This window comes from Pygoscelis adeliae, unplaced genomic scaffold (assembly GCF_000699105.1).
Source record: "Pygoscelis adeliae isolate BGI_AS28 unplaced genomic scaffold, ASM69910v1 Scaffold167, whole genome shotgun sequence".
Lineage (NCBI taxonomy): Eukaryota > Metazoa > Chordata > Aves > Sphenisciformes > Spheniscidae > Pygoscelis > Pygoscelis adeliae.
In genome coordinates this window covers 348,556-367,674 of record NW_008825428.1, presented here as the reverse complement: position 1 = coordinate 367,674, position 19,119 = coordinate 348,556, and the positions used below count along the sequence as shown (strand labels likewise).

Below are 19,119 nucleotides of genomic sequence, written 5' to 3'. Positions count from 1 at the left end.
AAATGTAAATGCAAATAAGCAGCCACTCTCTGTGGCTTTATAGGGAAACAGCTTCATTTTCCAGGTAGAAATAGTCAGTAGATGCTCATACAACAAATTTAACTGCAGCCAACAGAATCTATAAAAATCAGTGTAGAAATTCATGTAGCGTTATAGATAACATTACATCAAGACATATGCCAAATAACAAAAATGATAAAATATTCCACTGGAAATTAATAGTCTATCACTTTGTGAAATTTCTTTTGTTCGTTAACTACATCACTAATTTCAGTGTAAGTATATTTTTAAAATAAGATTTGATATATAAGTAAACAACAAATGTAGGAAAGCATTTTAAGCAAGGCAAACGTGAAACAGAAAGACAAAGACCTGTTTTCTAAAACTCATTTTTCCCCTTGAAGTTTTTAATATTCATATTAAGACACACATATTCTTTCTTTGCAGCTCTATGGTTTCTAATACTTTTCAATAATTTGGAAGATTAAGGTATACCTCACATCATTCCAGAACCACTTAAATGATTATTCTGACATTACTCAGAAAGATTTACCTGTAATGTAATAAGAGACTTGTCTATTGGCTTCTTCTGTATCAGCATCAGTTGTACTCAAGATGGCAATTACCCCACCAGGAGGGTCATCCTCACTGACTGTTCCTTTATATATCTCTGCAGTAAAGCGTGGAGGATTGTCATTCACATCCGTAACAGTAACTTCAACCACAGCCATAGAAGACAGTTGAATTTTTTCACCCCGATCAGATGCAACCACTGTGATTTTGTATTTGCCTCGTTTCTCATGGTCAAGTTCTTTGAGAGTGGTAATCCAGCCAGTTTCCATGTTTATGGCAAAAGACTCTATAATGTCTGGTTCTTGAGAAGGATCCAAGCTGTAAGTAACCTGCCCATTGAGTCCTGAATCTAAGTCAGTTCCTTTAACCTGGATGACTCTTGTTCCAGCTGGCATGTTTTCTACAATGAATGCTTCATATGGATTGGACTCCAAAACTGGTTTGTTATCATTTGCATCTTTTACCTGAATGCTTACGTCTACTGAGGAAACAACATTATAATCTTCATTTGCATACTGTGCTCGAACTGAGAACTGGTACCATTTAGTTGTTTCATGATCAAGATTCTTCTCAAGTTTCAACTCTCCAGTCTGTCGGTCAATCACAAAAAAATCATCTCTATTGCTTTCAGGAGTGTTCCCTTTAATCAGACCATATACTAAAGTCTCATTATGCTCTGCTTTGATAACATCTATCTCAGTCCCAATTGGAATGTCCTCAGACACCGTATAAGAATAAAACGGCTCTGAAAATTTTGGAAGAGGCACTTCTGGTGGGAGTATTCTAGCATAGACAGGAACAACTGACTCTTTTTGGGGGGATCCACCATCGACTGCTCTAACAAAGAAGGTCAGAAACTCATTTTCTAAACCAATTAAGCTTTCTTTTGTAGTAATTATACCAGACAATGAATCAATTTCTAAATTCTCTTTAACATTTTCAGACTCTGCTTCAATAGCATATGTGATGTCTGCATTTGTACCCTCATCAGCATCAGATGCCCAGACTTTAATGACGGAAGTACCCCGGGGAACATCAGATCCAATATTTACTTCATACTCTGTTGCTCGGAATTGAGGAGCATTATCATTGTCATCTGTAAGTATTACATTAACAGTACAGAAAGCAACTTTTCCTCCTGAATCTTTGGCCATTAAACTAATGGCAATTACTTTTTCTGCTTGTGTTTCACGGTCAAGCTTTTCGGAGGTAAATATCTGCCCTCTCTCATTTGTATAAAATCTGTCTTTGGCGAAGTCATTCACAATGTGGTAAGTGATGTGGCCATAAGTACCAGAATCTTCATCTGTTGCTTTAACTTCAGTCACCAAAGTATGCAATGGAGCATTTTCAGCTAGTTCAACCTCATATTCATTCTGGCTGAAAACAGGACTGTGCATATTGGCACTGGTTACAGTTATATGGACTTGGGCTGAGCTTCTGAAGACCCCATCAGAAACAGACACGTTGAGATTATAATGTGACTTTAGTGTCTGTCTGCGTAAGTTTGAGATGGTGATAATGCCAGTTTTACTATTAATTACAAAATTCTTTTGGTCATTGCCTGTCAGAATGGAATACTCCAGCTTGTCAACATCCGAACTATCTGCATCTGAGGCTTGCACACATGTCACAAAATGCCCTCGGGGAGCCAGTTCACTAATTTTAGCTTCATAAAGCAATTGGTTAAAAAGAGGGGGGTTATCATTGAGATCGGTTACATCAACAGTTACAACAGTATCACTGCTCAAAGGCAGCATGCCACCATCTATGGCCCTTATCAGTAACTTGTGTTGTTTAATTTGTTCATAGTCCAAAGTTCTTGCTGTAAGAATGAGTCCAGTGCTGCTATCTATGTGGAAGTAGTCATGACTTTTGCTATTATCCTCAATCAAGTGATAGGAAATCCCCCTGTTTGTTCCAGAATCGGCGTCTGTAGCACTCACTTGTACAACGGATGTTCCAATGACACATGCCTCAGAAAGGGTTGCAGTGTAAGACTGCTCTGTAAACACAGGAGGATTATCATTGATGTCTTCCACTATTATGTCTACAAACACATCAGCATGCGCCCCGGTTAGGGAGTCTGTTGCTCGAATACTCAGTTTGTAGGCTGGATGAGACTCAAAGTCAAGAGGGGCAACAACATTTATAACTCCAGTGTTGAAGTTGATAGTGAACTGATTGAAAGGATCTCCATCTGTGATGCTGTAAAACACCTTAAGTCCTTCCGGGCTGTTTGCTTGTACGTGTACCACAGGACTATGGAGCTGAATGTTTTCTGGTATCTCTGCACTATAGAAAGGCTTTTCGAAGACTGGCATAGCTTTACTCATAACTGTAATTGGGACGATAACTTCAGCAGAAAAAGCAGGATCTCCTCCGTCTTTTGCCACTACTGTGACCAGATACTCCTTATTTAGTGTGTCTGGTTCAAACTTCTTCTTCAGTGAGATTTCACCAGTGGGATCAATTTGGAAATGTTCATGATGTTCTTTGAGATAGTAATGCACCTCTCCATTTCTGCCTGTATCTTTATCTACTGCAGTGACACGTCGAATAACATGGCCTACTTCAGAGTCTACTTTAATGACAGCATAATATGGAAGATTGACAAAAAATGGAGCATTATCATTTACATCTTCCACTGTGACTTTAACTACAATGTGTGCAACAACTGATGGTTTATATTCCTCTGTCACTTCTATGACCACATCAAAAGATTCTTGCTGTTCACGATCAAATGGTATTCCTGTTGTTGAAAGGACTCCTGAAGTTGGGCTTATTTTAAATCTGCTGTCTGGATTTAGAATATGGTAAAACAAAGGCTCATTTATTTGATTCCCTATAGCAGTAACAACAGCTATTGTTTTTGCCTCTGTGGAATTCTCCTGCACTGTTGCAGAGTAAGAACTCTGTGTGAACTTCAGCTGGCTTGCTTTGCTTTCTTTCACATTAATTTTTACAGATGCAGTGCTTGCAAATCTGCCATCAGATGCTCTCACTGTTAATTCATATCTGCTTCTTAACTGAGTTGTATTTTGCACTGTTATATCTCCAGTCTTAGGGTTTACTGAAAATTTTTCTCCAATGTTGCCTTCAATAATGGAATAAATTAATTGTGAAAAAATGCCGGAATCAGCATCAGTGGCATTTACGCTGATGACTTTCACGCCTTTATAGGTTGGAACCAAAATGGATGTCTCATACAACTCTCTTGAAAACACAGGAGGGCAATCATTAATGTCAATTACATAAATAGTAACATTAGCTGCATATTCTGCATGTAAACGTGGTATCCCCATATCATGTACTTGCACTGAAAAGTGGAAAATATTTGTCTCCTCATAGTCCAGACTCATTACCGTCCGAATGGCACCAGTGCTAGAATCAATGGCAAAATACTTGCGGACAGATGGTTCAACAATTTGATAAACAAGCAAAGCATTAGATTCTTTATCAGCATCTGTAGCTCGAATTACTAATGGGATATTCTTGTCAGTCAGAACCACACTGTTAATTGAAGCTGATTCACTGATGAGCCCTGTATATTCAGCCTGCATAAAAATTGGTGTATTGTCGTTCTCATCCCGAAGATGTACCAGAACTGTTGCGTTAGTGGACAAGCCAGCCATGTTTGTTCCTTGCACAGTTAGAGTGTAAATAGGCAAAGTTTCAAAATCAAGTCTCTTCTGAGAAACGATGACACCCGAGTTCGGATTGATAGCGAAGGCATCACCTATATTACCATCTTTTATTTCATAAACTACAGAAGACTGACTGTATGCTGTAACCATCCCAACAAAACTGCCAATGCTGGCACTTTCACTGATTTCTGTAGAGTATTCTTTGGCTGTGAATTTTGGTGAGGCATTATCAGAAACCGTAACAAATATATGCACAGAGGTCACTTCACTCATCGGAGGATCTCCTTTGTCTGTAGCTTTTACCATCAGATTGTATTCGTCCTGGTTACTACGATCTAATTCCTTTGCAATTTTAATCATACCCAAAATGGGATCTATAAAGAAGGCATTTCCAATATTCCCTGTGAAGAAAAAGAAAAGTAATTAAGAAAGAGGTATACAGAACTTAAAGGATGAATGCTTATTTAGCTATTAAAAGAGATCACGTAGCGAGAACACAGAGAATATTAAAGTTTCTTAGTTTTGTTTAACAAACATCTGTTAGCCTCTCTGGAAAGTTTTCTGTAATCAAGAGTTAGCACTAATTCTAAGTTTACTTGTGGAAACATTGCATAATACATAGTTAGCAAAGCCATCCAAGCCTTGAAAATAAATGCAAAAAATTTGTTTCATTTTCCATTAAAAAAACCTTAAAAAGATAACAAGTATTTTGCAAGTTTCAACATTATAAATTATGTATTTTCTTCAAATTATCTTCGTGAGTTCATGTTTAAGCCAACTTAAATATCTACTGAAGCTGAAAAAATTATATTCAGAATTTAACATTACTGGAATACAAGTTATATTTTATGATCTAAAATAATTAGACTGCTTTGAAAAAAAAGAAGTATTTTAATGAATTCACACTTGTGAATCTTAATTGCTTATGCAAGCATTGTTTAAATCACTGCTTCAAAATGAATCTTTCTGAATTGGACCAATAGTTATCTCTCTCCTAACTTCTTATTAATACATAGGCAAGTTATTCCCCGTGATAGTATTAGGAAAAAAAATACTACCTGCTGAGGATTACCAGCTGCCATTTGATAAACACTTGTTTTCTTTGTATTTTCAAATATATAGCTGAACTACACTGCATACAATATTCAGCTCATATACTAAATATGGTAAGATTTAGCATTTTACTTCCTTAAAAAATTACATTACTAAAGCCATGTTCTCAGCATGGAAAAAATTCATTAAGAACTGCTGAATTATGCACACAAGTAGGCAAGAGGGTTTTTTTTGTGTTTTTTTCTGTTTGTTGTTGGTTGGTTTTTTTTTTTTTGTGGAGGCTCTAAACACAGTGACATTCTTAGAATATCCCATTACAAATCCAAGCAGCCACTACAAACATTTAAGGAATGTTCCTTCCATATGCTTAGAACATCAATTATAATGCTTTAACCTCCTAGTAGATCACAGTCCTGTAAAACAAACCTAAGAAAATCTCACATTTACTCTTACAAAAAGCTAGAAGAAAGGAAGAGAACAGGGTGCAACTTCATTCTAGCCAGCACACACACACATTTTTTTTCTTGCCATGTTTTGGCATTCATAAAACAAGCACTACTGAAAAGGGAAAGGCAAGAGAAAAGTTTCATGGACATTAGCATCCTGCTTAGTAAAAAGGTCGTATTTCTACAAATAACAAAACAAACATATATTTTAAGCAACTTATGAGACACTTAAACACATTCTTCCTCTTCACAGTATCACAATCACAGGTTTGTTTTAATACTGTGTTAAAGTATGTTTTCATGTCAAAACAACACTTTGGGGGAAGAAAAGGAAAATATTTACCGTAAACAATTCCTACGCTTTACAAAGCAACTTATGTCAAATACAAAAAGCATTTGTACATATCACCTTGCATGCAACAGTAACTGAGTAACTTCTTACCTACTGTTCTGTTTAATATACAGTTTCTCATGCTTGTTACTGGGATTTTTGTTTTAAATTACTTTCTACCTTGAAAGTAGTATTGCACATAGGTAATGAAATTTAAATATAACCTTTTTTTTCCCCAGTCATAGTGCGTAAATAGTAATTGGCACTTGGTAGTGGCAGGCTTATATCCAGATTTACTGGATTGAACCAAAACTCACTTCCATCTGGTAAATTAACTCAGTCAATGTCATCCTGTTTTCATATTATTCAAAATTGCCATCATTTGAATTGCACTGTTATAGGCAAGTTTAGAAAGATACTCTGACGTTAAAAATAAGCTGCAGCACCTAATGTTCTTCTCTGGCCTGCCATCTGAAAGGAGCCTTAATGCCAAATTGACCAGCTATTAAAGAATTTCTTATATATTTTATTGAGCTGGAATAGCAGTCCCACTATCTAAAATCAGCCAGAGGGAACCATGCAAAGCAACCCCTTCCTCGCTACATTTATCAGAAAGTTTAACTTAAAAACTGGGACTATTTAGTGGTTAAGCATATGGATGTTTCTAAGTTATTTTTGAGCTCCTTTCTTTCACATTGTGTTAAACATGAAAGCCCTTGTCTCAGGCTCTTACCCTTTTCATCAAATTCTTGCTTTGCCTATGCCACAAAGTATCACTTACATTATCAAAAAAGAATGCTTTTTTAAGATCTGAATTTAATGCTTCTGTAATTTCTAAAGAACACACCCCTCTTAAGGGTTTAAAGGTAGCTTTTTCTTCTACTACTTCTAAAATGTTCTAAATTTATCTAAAGGATAATACAAATAGCTAAGGGAGGGAGATGAATATTTGCTATTGTAGTTTTCTTTTAAATGCTCTGAGGCTGTATCTTAAATACATCTCTCAGGATACAACACATACACCTGTACTACCCTCTTTTTTATAGCTTTTTTTTTTACATGTCTACAGTTGAAACAAAGTATCAGCAAGCATTGTTTCAAAATAAACTGAAGATGTAAGAAAGTCAATATACCTGATTCAATAGAGTACACAATTTCTGCATTTTTTCCTTTGTCCTTATCTAATGCTGTAACCTGGAGTACTGCTGATCCAACAGCTGCCGACTCATACACCAGTCCTTTATAGGAAGAGCTGGTGAACCATGGAGCATGATCATTGGTGTCGCTGACATTAATGACGATTCTAGCATAGTTGCGCTTTACAGGAACATCTTGATCTCGAACCTGAAATAGTTAGCACATTACTAGTAATTAGCACTGTTATTTCAGTAGTTCATCAAATATTAGTCATAATTCAAGGTTCAATCTGTACGAGTCACAGAGACAAAAACTGCATACAAATTAAACATACAAATAAATGTTTGAATTAAGGGGACAAATTAAAAAGACATTAAAAAAGATGTTTGTTATTTAACTACAGAATAAATTGTGTTTGTTTACCATTACTGTGAGAATATGCTGGTTCATGGTCTCATGATCCAGTTTTTCTGAAGTATAAAGAGAGCCAGTTCCAGGGTCCAGACGAAATTTTTTAAGACTGATGGGATCAGTGCTGCCCTGCATAGTATAAATCAGTTTATTCTTCTCATCTCTGTCTGTGGCACTGACTTGCAGAATTTCTGTCTCTGGTATGGTGTCTTCAGGTATAACAACTTCATATCTTGAAGCAGAAAACTGAGGCCTGTGATTATTTGTGTCTATAACTTTGATGTACACCTGAAATGATACAACAGGAAGAGGAAAGCATTGATGATATTTGGGAAACAGAGATGAAAAGAGGATATTTCATTAAAAATCAGACCATAATACTGAAATAACGCCACTGCAAGACAAATTTTTTTTCAGGGAAGGGGAGAGGTCTAAGAGGAGCAGGGAAGAAGAATCTCACTAAACCCAAATCTGCCTCACCTTCCCCAAAGTCAAACCAGAAATCTGTACGATCAACAATGCCTTAGCTAAGATATCTTAAAGGCAATGATTTTTGTCTAAAGCAAGATGAAAAAGAATTAGTAAATTTGGAATAATAATAGAAAAAATCTCAATATGGATCCCAGGGTGGGTAAAAATCCTTTTTATTTGTGCAAATTTGGAATTTTAAGCAATGTTTTCCAAGGCAGCGGATGCACTGTACTCCTCCTTGCCCTCACATGGAAACAATCCTCTTTCAGCTCCTTATGTTTCCATGCCTAGGCAAGGGTGGAAAAGTGGTGGAATTCCCACAAAAGTATATTATTTCAAAGAACCATAGGTATTATTTGCTCTTCTTCAGCAGTGTAGCACAATCTCAGCATAGGTAACTGGGCACCAACACAACTTGTCTGAAGTTAATTATATTAACTTCGATGCTTCGAACTGCATTTTCCCACCAAAGTTCAGTTGGGTTCACCTATGTGCTATGCAGGCAATGCACTCTTTGTCTGAATAATAATGTTCACTGGAACCACACAAGATCCCTGCACACCGACTTGCCTTTCACAGCATCGAACTCTTGTATAAAAAGGGTAAAACATTCAGCCACCATCCTGTTCCTTCCCCAGTGATAACATCAGGTCAGTAACAATAATGCAGAGGACTTGGCAGGTGGACAGCAAAGCTCCAAGAACACATGGCTAAATTCAAGTTCTTTATGTGCTGCACATACAGCCAAGCTTTTAGCCACCCAAAGGTTAGCTGCTTTGTATGAATTAGTTCAGTGCCATCAACAGGTGTTTAAAATAAGTACTTATGATATCGTAAGTGGGTTAAATTGCTCTTTGAAGATACTTATTTGCTTTCCATTGATACCTGGTGGAGTCTAGAGATATAATTTAGACAAGGTACCAAACTGCATGCAGTAGAAATTAGATGAGATGGTGGTAAATAATAAGGAAATGCCATACATTTCACTACAGGAAGAGAAAACTTCCTCAACTTCAACCTTGCAAAGCTAGCATCTTATGTTAAGGAAAAACTGGTGTTAAGTGTATCAACAGGAGTCATACCAATTCCTAAAATATTTATTTCAGATGCAGGTATATTATCCCAGGTTGCAACTACTACCTAAGCTCCAATACAATGAGTTCTTCCTAATGGCAAAATTTAATACAGGCTGAAAACATTTAAATAAATTCCAGACAGACATTGGCAGTCCTTAGATATACTCTACAAATGCTACCAGGAGTTTAGGAGTCTGTAAGAAGGATTTTATTCTAAGTAGCAACAGGAAGACTTTTGCATCTAAGTAATGAAGTCCTGCACCAACCTGAAGACACCACAGGGCAGACTGACTAATGGAAATGAGAATCTGGGAACACAAAAAGACCCGGGTGTGGAACTCTTGGGATAACCTTGTATTGTAACATAGGAAAGTCCTCCCAAAAACTGGGATATTGCCTGCTCTGCTAGCTGAAAGAACTGTAACCAGAAAGACTATTTTCACTGAGAATTTCACTCAGATAATAAAAAAGAACAGAAGCATATAAAAAGGAATATAGGAAGAGTTGAAGATGGCAAATATGGAATCTCAAGAGTCAGAAGCCAGATACAGAATAGAAAGTCACGCAAGGAATAAAAACAGTTTTATTTGAAACCGCAAAACGACCTGTAGGTAAGCAAGATCATCAGGTGCTGCAATAAGCTGCTAAACGGAAACAAATCACCAAGTTATTATCTGCAGAACTGCAGGGGGGAGGGGAAAAAGAAAAAAAAAAAAGGAAAAAATCCCAAAAGATGGCAATCTTCCTAATGTAACACATGCTGTTAATAATACTGACCTCCAGACCGCCAGTCAGGGCAGGGAGGGGGGGCACGTGTGTGTATGTGTGCACACACTACTGTCCACAGCCACACACACAAGCCTCTAACTTTTTAAGCTGATGTAGTCCTAGGTGTTGCAGGTCAGTGAGCCATAATCCAATATATCGTACATTTAGGGAAATATTCATAAACATAGGTAGTTACTCAGTGTTTGAAACAGTCTGTTAGAAATAATACAAACTATCCCTGTTTTTTTATAGGAAAATGCTGCCTCCCACGATTTATTAGATTTCTCAGAAAACAGAAGAAATAGAAAATAAACTAATCATTTGGCACACTGATAAAATCCCTTGCAAGATGTTGCTATGGAAACTAAGGAGTTTGTTTTTGTCATGTATTAGAAACTGATTAAAGATAGGAAACAAAGAGCTGGAATAAATACTGATTTTTAGTGGGGAGAAAAACTAATGGTAGGTGACCCAGGATACATATTAGATCAAGTTTTTAAATATATTCACTAACAAATTCAACTGGAAAATGAACAGCAAGAATGAAAAGAATATGACCTTAAATATGTGATTTTTTTAGACTTTCATGATTAGAGAGGACGTAATAAAGCAACACAAGCACAGTTGTTTTTTTTTTTTTTAATTCTGTATAAATAAAATACATTTTAATGCATCTTGGAAGAAGAAATACTGTAGGGTCCAATACAGTCACTTACATAGCATTTTAGTAAAAATACCTGCTCACTGAACACTGGTCCTCAGGAAAATGAAACCAACTGAAGAGGGCCAACAAATTTTAAAAAATGCAGAAAAACTCAACCCTCAATACAAATGAAACTATACAAATATATTTTGTATGACTAAAAGGTTAAAAGACCATATCCAATTACAACACTTAATTCATGGATACCATGCTTTCAAAATGAACAGTCAACAAGGTTTTTTTCAATCCCCACACACCAAAAGATTAAGTTTAGACTCAGAAAAACAGTAAGTGGAAAGATAAAGTGTCGAATCTGATGGATTTAAATCAAAACTGTTACTTAAGTTCATATCTATTTCCCTCCAAATGAGGAAATACAGAAACTTAGGTCGAACCCTCAGGTGGGAGGGAATGCAACTCCAGAGCAACTGCGTTAGATGACTCTTTGGAGCGGAAGACATGGCCACCTGTGCTGCCGGTACTACACAAAATGAATACACGAAAACAGCATTTCTAGAATGGAGTACCACAAAAAACTGTGCGAAGTATTAAGTTAAATGCCAGGAATGTAGTGACTTTGAAACCAAGATTGGTACCTGCCAAGACTAACCACATAGCCAATGAACCAGCTTAACTGAGAAGTGATCTGTTGATCATATCATCATCAGGACTTAGCATCAACTTCCTCTGGTATTAGCCAGTGAAGCAGTTGAAATGACCTTACCGCTAAACACGTAAGGAGACATCCTCCAAAAATGTACTGTTGGGCTAAGCAGATAAGGAGATAGCTCATCAAAATGTACAGCACTATTAAATATGAATTATTAACAAAAATATCGCTAAGGAATAAACATAATGACTCAGTCACTACGAGTGGCTTGCTCAAGTATTCCATTACTTGTCAACTTACTTGCTCAGGCATGCAGGTTTTTTCCACACTGGTAAACATAACTACAAATACACAACTTGTTCTATTAGTGCAATCATTTTAAATGTACCTAAAATCCAAAGTTTATCTTGGACTCAAGCGAAAGGTGTTTTGTCTACATACTTTAGGATTCATTTCTCGTTCACTGATGTTGTTACTTTATGCCCCTCCGCAGATTCTGGTGGACAAGCATAATGTGAATCAATAGGCACCCTTTTGGTAATTTGGCTAACTGCATGCTGGGCTGCTTTGATAAAGGGAGCAGCAGGTAGGGGGACAGGAATTATTCCTCTCTATTTGGCACTCACTGGTGGGACTGTAGATCCACTACAGTTTTGGGCCCTGCAGTCAAGAGAGATCTAAAGAAACCTGACTCATCTCGCAAGGCTATGCAAGGGCTGTGTTGCACAACTGCCCTCCACTCACAGATCTCACTGAGAGCGACGCAACCTGGTTATACAGAGAACAAAGCAGCCCAGGATTATTTAGGGGAAGGACTTGAAATCTATTAATTATTTGACAGGCAAAACCTAAATATGCATAGGAATGCATTGACTACTAGTAAGTTATAGAGGAGATATATGCCATTGAAAAAACATACTCAGTGTGCAATATTTAAACATGATGTTCCTTTGGATTGGTTTAATCTGATTTTTCATTTGCTGATTCTGTGTGGAGTTTAAAATCTCCTCCTCTTTCCATTCATAATTACATTATAGTTACATTGACGTGTTTATAATCATTTTCATAAACAAAAAGTCGTATTATCCGAAGATAATATAACTGCATTCCAGTTCTAAAATGTCTCTGTGGAGCAGCGTGGTGATCGCAACCAAAAACGCACATTTAATCAATGAAGAATATTCTATCCTTCATTCCCAAAGCATAGTATCTATACAAATTTTCATAAATGAAGATTAGATATTCTGCAATAGCACAGCAATAGGTAAAATGCTGCAATTAGCTTTAAAACATCTTAGTATTACTTCCAGTGAAAAAAATTGATAGACATAGCAATGACTGGAAGTGGCTATACCTAGAAACAGGAATTTTTTTTTTTTCCTTTCTTTTTGTTTTCTCCCAAAAAGCAACTCAATAGTTCATATATCGCTACTTACAGCCTGTGAATAACCTTTTCTATCGCAGGCCAAAACATTACGAAACAAAAACACAAGTACATTGATTTGTTTTTTTAATGATATTCCTTCCTAGTGTGACACTTGTCATCTCTAACATCATCTGTCAAACACCACTACTGTAGGCCTGGAATTTGTTTGTCCTTGTTTTGCATCATGCATTTGGCATTTAGATGCATGCGAAATTCTAATAGCCTCCACGCCTACTGCTGCTGTATTTTTCAAAAAAGCTATTTAACTGAAGTCCTGAAAGAGTCAAATGCTCTACAGATGTTAATGGCCTGAGGCCAGCAAATGCCTTCTAGTTTAAAGTCAGATTCAATACGCTGCTTTCACACAATAAGATTTTCGTTTCTTGTCCCCTTCCCCAATGTCTTGAAAATGTAATTTCCTTTTTCAAATTAAACATAAAATTACTTAGTCTGCTGTTAATCAAGGTCTGTTAAATTGTTTACTGTATTTCCAATGTTTACAGCAATTACTTTGTAAGCTAAAAGCTGTGTATGGCATATTGTTGTTCCTAATGTATGCACTCAGTATTCAGAATTTCTTTCGCCCGTCACTTCATTTTTACTGTTTAGCAGCCCTTAGAAGAATCCAACACCACATCAACACTCAAAGGTTAATCATCATTATTTCAGCAGCGAGTAATGGAATTTACACACTGGCAGCCATAAATCACACATTCAACTTTGATTTCTGATCAACATTTTTAATTCCCCTGAAGTTAAGCCTCATCTGAAATGCATATTCTTAACGATAGTCCTGAGGGCTATCATAACAGATCAGTCCGTTTGGGTGGGCCAGGAGTTATGGGGGAGATAAGAGAATCAGTTAAAATCAGGAGTCTGTTCATGCACCAACAGTTGCAGAGTTTGAACTAATCCATGCTCCTCAATCTATAACGTGAGACTCAAACAACAACAGCGTTAACTTGTGCTTATCCCACAAGCAGGGGAAAAAGGAAGACAATGCAAAGGAAGTCTTTGTGCTCGCTTGTAACAGAAACCACAACCTCTGCTCCTGCCAACTCTAGCTGAGAGAGGAAAGGAAAGAAAATCATACAAAAAGCAATCACAGAAATAAGAGACGATAAATTTGAGACTATTACGCCAATTCTTCAGCAGAAAACTGCTGTGATAAATGTTTATAATGTTCACTCAGCTTTACAAAATCCTAGAATAACAAATTCATTTAAAGAAATTGGACAAATGCTACACTGTGCACTTCCAAGAAGAACTAAATGAATCGCATAACCCAGAGGAAGAGAAGGGGTGAGGGTTAAAGTATTTTTGTGACCTTCCAATTCTTGGTTGTTCCAGAAGACAAAGCAGATTATGGTTCAACTGTGACAACTCAGGACGCCGGCATAAATTCAGCTATATAAGCAGCAGCACTGGATAGAATATCTGCAGTCATCGAGACCACATATTCAGCTTTTACTAGTCCCCAGGCTACCCCAACACACTCTGCATGGTGGCATTTTTTACTGCATTCTTGGGAGGGGGAGAAGTATGTGTGGAAAGCCTCTTGCTGTCTTTCTGACTTTCCTGGCAAAAGGAATTATCTTTTAGCTGGATTTGGGTGTCTTCTCATTTTTTTCAAACTAATTCATGCCTTCTATCCAGTATTCTGTAATTGGTAGAAATGAATCTGCTCAGTATTTTTACTACAACTAGGCACTATACTTACAGCAGGATTCTCCAAACCCTTTATGGTGCTTATCAGCACCAGCAGCAATGGCAACACAGCTATGAGAGCAGCAAGTTCTGACTAGGGGACATGTTGTCATTTTTGGAGATTCATGGTCTAGAATATCCCTCACAATTGTCACCATTAAAGGAAAAGGCAGCTCTCAAAAGGAAATGCCTAACCTCGCAATCTTCTATCGAATTTAGTCTATTTGACCTATCAAGCCTCCAGACATGCAGCCAGCTCAATAAAGATTCTGTTTTAAATCCTAAACATTGACAAGAAACATCCTTCCCTCTGGCCGAAAGGAGGAAGACAACATCTAAGACATTAGAAAAGACGACAGAAAAACATGCATACTGCACAGAAGTTGAACAACAAGAAGTTGCGTTAATAACACAGATTTCCATGTATAGAAAAGACAGCAGCAACCCCCTTATCGCTCTTTGAGCTCATGAGTGGTAGGTCAATGATAGGGGTAGGCAACACAGACACATCACTGTATCAATCCAACAGTCTTAAATCAGTAAATAAATACTTTCCGTTCTATTTGGAAGAAAAGTGGAGCTCCTCTATGCTCATGGCTCTATTCACACCAACGTCAGCTAAACCTTACTTCCAAATATATATAGGTTCTGGGCTAGGGGAAGAAACTAGATGAGAAAAGCAGGAGGGATTATACATCATAGCCTACTTTACTATGAGTTATTTCCAGTGGTGTCACAAAAGGCGTCTGCCTTAAAGTGAACTTACTAGTTCCACTGCAAAGAACTGCCACCACCATGGAGCTTTAGTAGAGAGGTAATCTGAAAAAATTTGGTTTGTCTAAGATTGCTGCTGTTTGGAGAGTGTTTGACAATCTCTACCTCCACTGAAGCTAAAAGAAAGTACTCAGGAAGATACACAGAGATGTTATCATCTAAACCTTGTTTCTATATGCACACCATGCAGAAGGAGTAGCTCAGTTTCATAAAATGGTAATTGGACATTGTCCAATTTGTCATCCACAGATCGTGGGGGGTGGGAACAAAACAACCTAACAATGGTGGTCTTTTAAATATCAAGTGAAGTAATCATATTATTTGGTGATTTTGGGGGAGTAATTCAGATAAGAAGTATTAATCATTTTCTTGTGAGTAAATCATGCATGGAAGGGCTTAGTTTCTGTTTTCATTTACTCAGCTAATGTAGGAACATGATATAACTTAAAAGCTGCTGATTCAGACTATGGCATAGCAAGAACCTGGACCGCCAAACAACATGGCTCTATGAATATCAGAATCCACTTCTATTTTAGATAGAGTCCCTAATTTATATAAACCATATTCATTATCCAGGATGAAAAAAATGGTAAGGAGAAAATGCAACACCCTCCCCACCCCCCAGCTACAAATTTCTTCTTCTGTAAATCCTTCATTAGAAAGTCCATTACCTGAGTGCTGATAGATCTGGTTCCATCTGTTGCCTCTACCGTCAAGTTGTAATTTGATTTCTGTTCTGCATCAAGAGGTCTAGCGACAATGATAGTTCCAGTGCCCTTGTCCACATCAAATCGACTGTCATAGTTGCCACCTTGTTCAGGAAATTGGGAGAAGAAGTAGTTCATAAAACACAGCACTGTTGAATTATTTTCATGTATGATCATGTTCTGTCTTCAGATGCTTAATGAAGGTGGAACTATATACACATATACTTATATATACACACTTATTTTAAACCCTTTGGTTTTTTCTGGTAATGTGATATGCTGCTACTTACATATATTTAAAACTGACTAGTTTTGGACAAAGTTGATTTGTCTGGCTCATGGGAAGTTACCAGGTAGATTCTTAGCAAGATTCTCTACTTTTTTTTAACCAGAGTTCAAAGATTCCAAATAGCAAGAAACTGAGAATTACTAGGTGAAATGTGATAGTTTATTCTGTGCAGAGTCAGGCTAATTAGTGAAAAATATACTTTTTATCAAAATAAATGAAAATCCCACATCAGAAGTACTGTCAAATTTGTGCCCTTTGGATCAGAGTACAAATTACTATACTCATATATGACTGTAGTTGAAAAAGCTATAGTACCTCCAAAGGATTCTCATCTCTATGCTGAGTGTCTAAAAAACTCACTATCTAACTCCTAGTGAGATAAGCAGGACTCAGATGAGTGCTAAATGTTTAAATGCCCAATGTTTAAATATGGCCAAGATCCTTTTCTGAAGCAAATTATCTTAACTTCCCTTGTGAAACTTTCAAATTATCCTTTGAAATACAGTTAAATAACCGTGTAGACCAATAGCTACACTTAGTCATTTAAACATTTAATTGATCATCATCATCATGCTACCCCGAGCAGACTGTCATGAGAATACAATGTCCACTAAGTCCAAATATCGTTAGCAATGATAAATACTGCCAATTGACTACAATTGCTTTAGACCTCTCAATAAACTGCCTAAAATGGAGGAATCAATTTTTATTGCCAGTCAAGCCAGTGCTAGATATGGCAAACCGATTTTTCCTAATTATGTGCATGTGTTTTTCTAATTGTATTTTACAAGGATAGCATTCAGGTATGAGTGCTTTTTTTTTTTTAATGAGGTTTTTACATGCTATGTTTTGTAAATCACTGAATGCCTTTTATGAAAAGCCAAGGCTACAAGTGAGACGGTGAAGTTCCAAAGGTTGCAAATTTATACTTAATCCAAGAAAGAACAGTAAATACTGAAATGGGCCCCCACTCACATGTAAAAAGGATTTCACCTTCAGAAGGTTCCATTGCATGACAGACATATCAGTTTAGGAAAGATGGGCTGGATTCTGCTTCACTGGATTTAAGATACTTGATAACGACAAAGATAATGTAATTTTTCTAGTTTCACTGAAAGCCAACTCCTCTTACTGTCCCAGCAGCAGTTTCTGAATCACATGAATGGATATAAACTGGACAGCATGAAAGGCAGCAGTCTTTTTTTTTTTTTTTAACAGGTGTACATGAATTTTTTTAATGGGCTTTGTGCAAGATGTCAGCTTCAGAAAGCGAGTCTCTAACTTTTCTTTTATAGCTGCAATGTGATACCATTTTCTCAGATGGTTAGGAGAGAATTTAATGTCTCAATGGAGTCATCTCCGTTTTAAGGGAAGAGTAGGGTGAACAGGTATGAATCTGTTCATTCAGTTTCTCTGATAGAAGGACAAGCTCTCTAACCAACTTTTTTTTCTTCCTTATCAAGGAAATCACAAAGGCCTTGCCTAATTTTTGTAGTAGTGGTGATATCTGGTAATCCGCTGAAGCAGAACTCAACCCAAACTTCTGCATCTGGTACACTGAAAGGGTAACAGCAACAGTTTTGGCCAAAGCCAAAACTGGATGCTCTGAATTGATGCTGTATAAATGTAATGATGACAAAACAAAACAAAAACGAACCTGTCACAAATGCAACTGTGAGCACTTTGATTTCCGAAGGGTTAATAAAATAAATATTTTATAAATGTACGCTTTCATTTCAGATCTCATAATCTGGTAATAAATTATGTGATCTCAGCAGATACCTTCTGCTGTACAGTTCAGGTCACAAGCCATCTGAAAGATGTAAAATACTTCACTAGCAAGCTTGTCTCCTGGCTCAGCCAAAAAGAAAGAAAGCATGGAAAGCAAGCACAGAACACAAAGGAAAGCTGTCAATCAAATTAATTCATGCTATTAGAAACAGTAAAGAGGGCAGTAAAGTGACCACCTGTTAGAGTAGCCGATAACTTCACAACATGATCACATATCAAACTTTCCAAAACACTTTTACTAAGAAAACAGTCAAAATAAAATGGTTTATTTTACAGTGTATGGATAAATTCTGCTCTTTCGCCTTGGAGTTTTCTGTATAGGTCTTTCTAAAAATAGCAGGAAAAGATCATCTATTTTCTGCTTTAAGCATACAATAAAATTATGTAAATGTCCAAACTGTGCTGCATGCTTAGAAGGAGCAAACCAAAATAACACTATCATCAGAATTCTATTCAGATGTACACACTGTTCAGAGCGCACAGCAGTTGAAGCAAACTAAAAAGAACAATAGAAAAGTACATCCCCAATCGAATTAACAAATTTTGCTAATTAAAGACCCCAGGAAATGCCATTGCTGTACTCTGTGGAAACACTCAAGACCTCTGAGGCCTCTTCTATCTAGTCTCTTTCTTCTCCGTGAACCACTCACCTTTTTCTGACAATATCCCTTTCTTAACCTGTCCATTAATGGACTCTTTTTGGTCTACAGATGTTTCTGTTTACTGTTAACTGGATAACCCTGTTTGAATTGGAGCACATGGAACCTTTTCCTCTCTCCTGCTGATTTAAGTTATTTTTGTATTTTCTGGTTTTCTACTCTCATATCTATGTGTGTGTATGTTTGGGAGAACAGTAAAAGAGCAGCCTCAGTTCCAAAATACCTCTAATGCAGAGAGCTTTGCACCTATGAGAATGCAAGGAGGCATCTTGAACTTTTTACTCCCTCTACACGGTTGTACAGATCTCTAACCCCTCAGTTTGTCTAAACGCAAACACTTTTTACTCAACTATGATCTATTTGGACAGGAACTCTCCCCCCCCTCCCCCCCAAATACATTAGAAAGATCCATTAAAAAAATCTATGTAAATATTTAATACATTAGAATGATTATCAATATCATCACAGGTTGTTCACGCATGAAGCACGCATTTAGGGAAGAGTTGTGTCTGTTCTCAGTGCTTGCAATTTTTCTGAGAA

General features: G+C 37.0%; 1 protein-coding gene across 3 annotated transcripts in view; it reads right to left on the bottom strand.

Moving 5' to 3' along the window:
• FAT1 (FAT atypical cadherin 1) overlaps positions 1-19,119 on the bottom strand; it is a 104,765-nt gene that overhangs the window by 27,506 nt on the left and 58,140 nt on the right. For all 3 annotated transcript variants that reach the window (XM_009330652.1, XM_009330651.1, XM_009330653.1), the window contains exons 6-9: positions 15,805-15,944; positions 7,611-7,886; positions 7,184-7,394; positions 554-4,621 (exon numbers count right to left, since the gene is read on the bottom strand). In XM_009330652.1, coding sequence (XP_009328927.1) covers positions 554-4,621; positions 7,184-7,394; positions 7,611-7,886; positions 15,805-15,944 — 4,695 coding nt within the window. The remainder of the gene's footprint in view (positions 1-553; positions 4,622-7,183; positions 7,395-7,610; positions 7,887-15,804; positions 15,945-19,119) is intronic.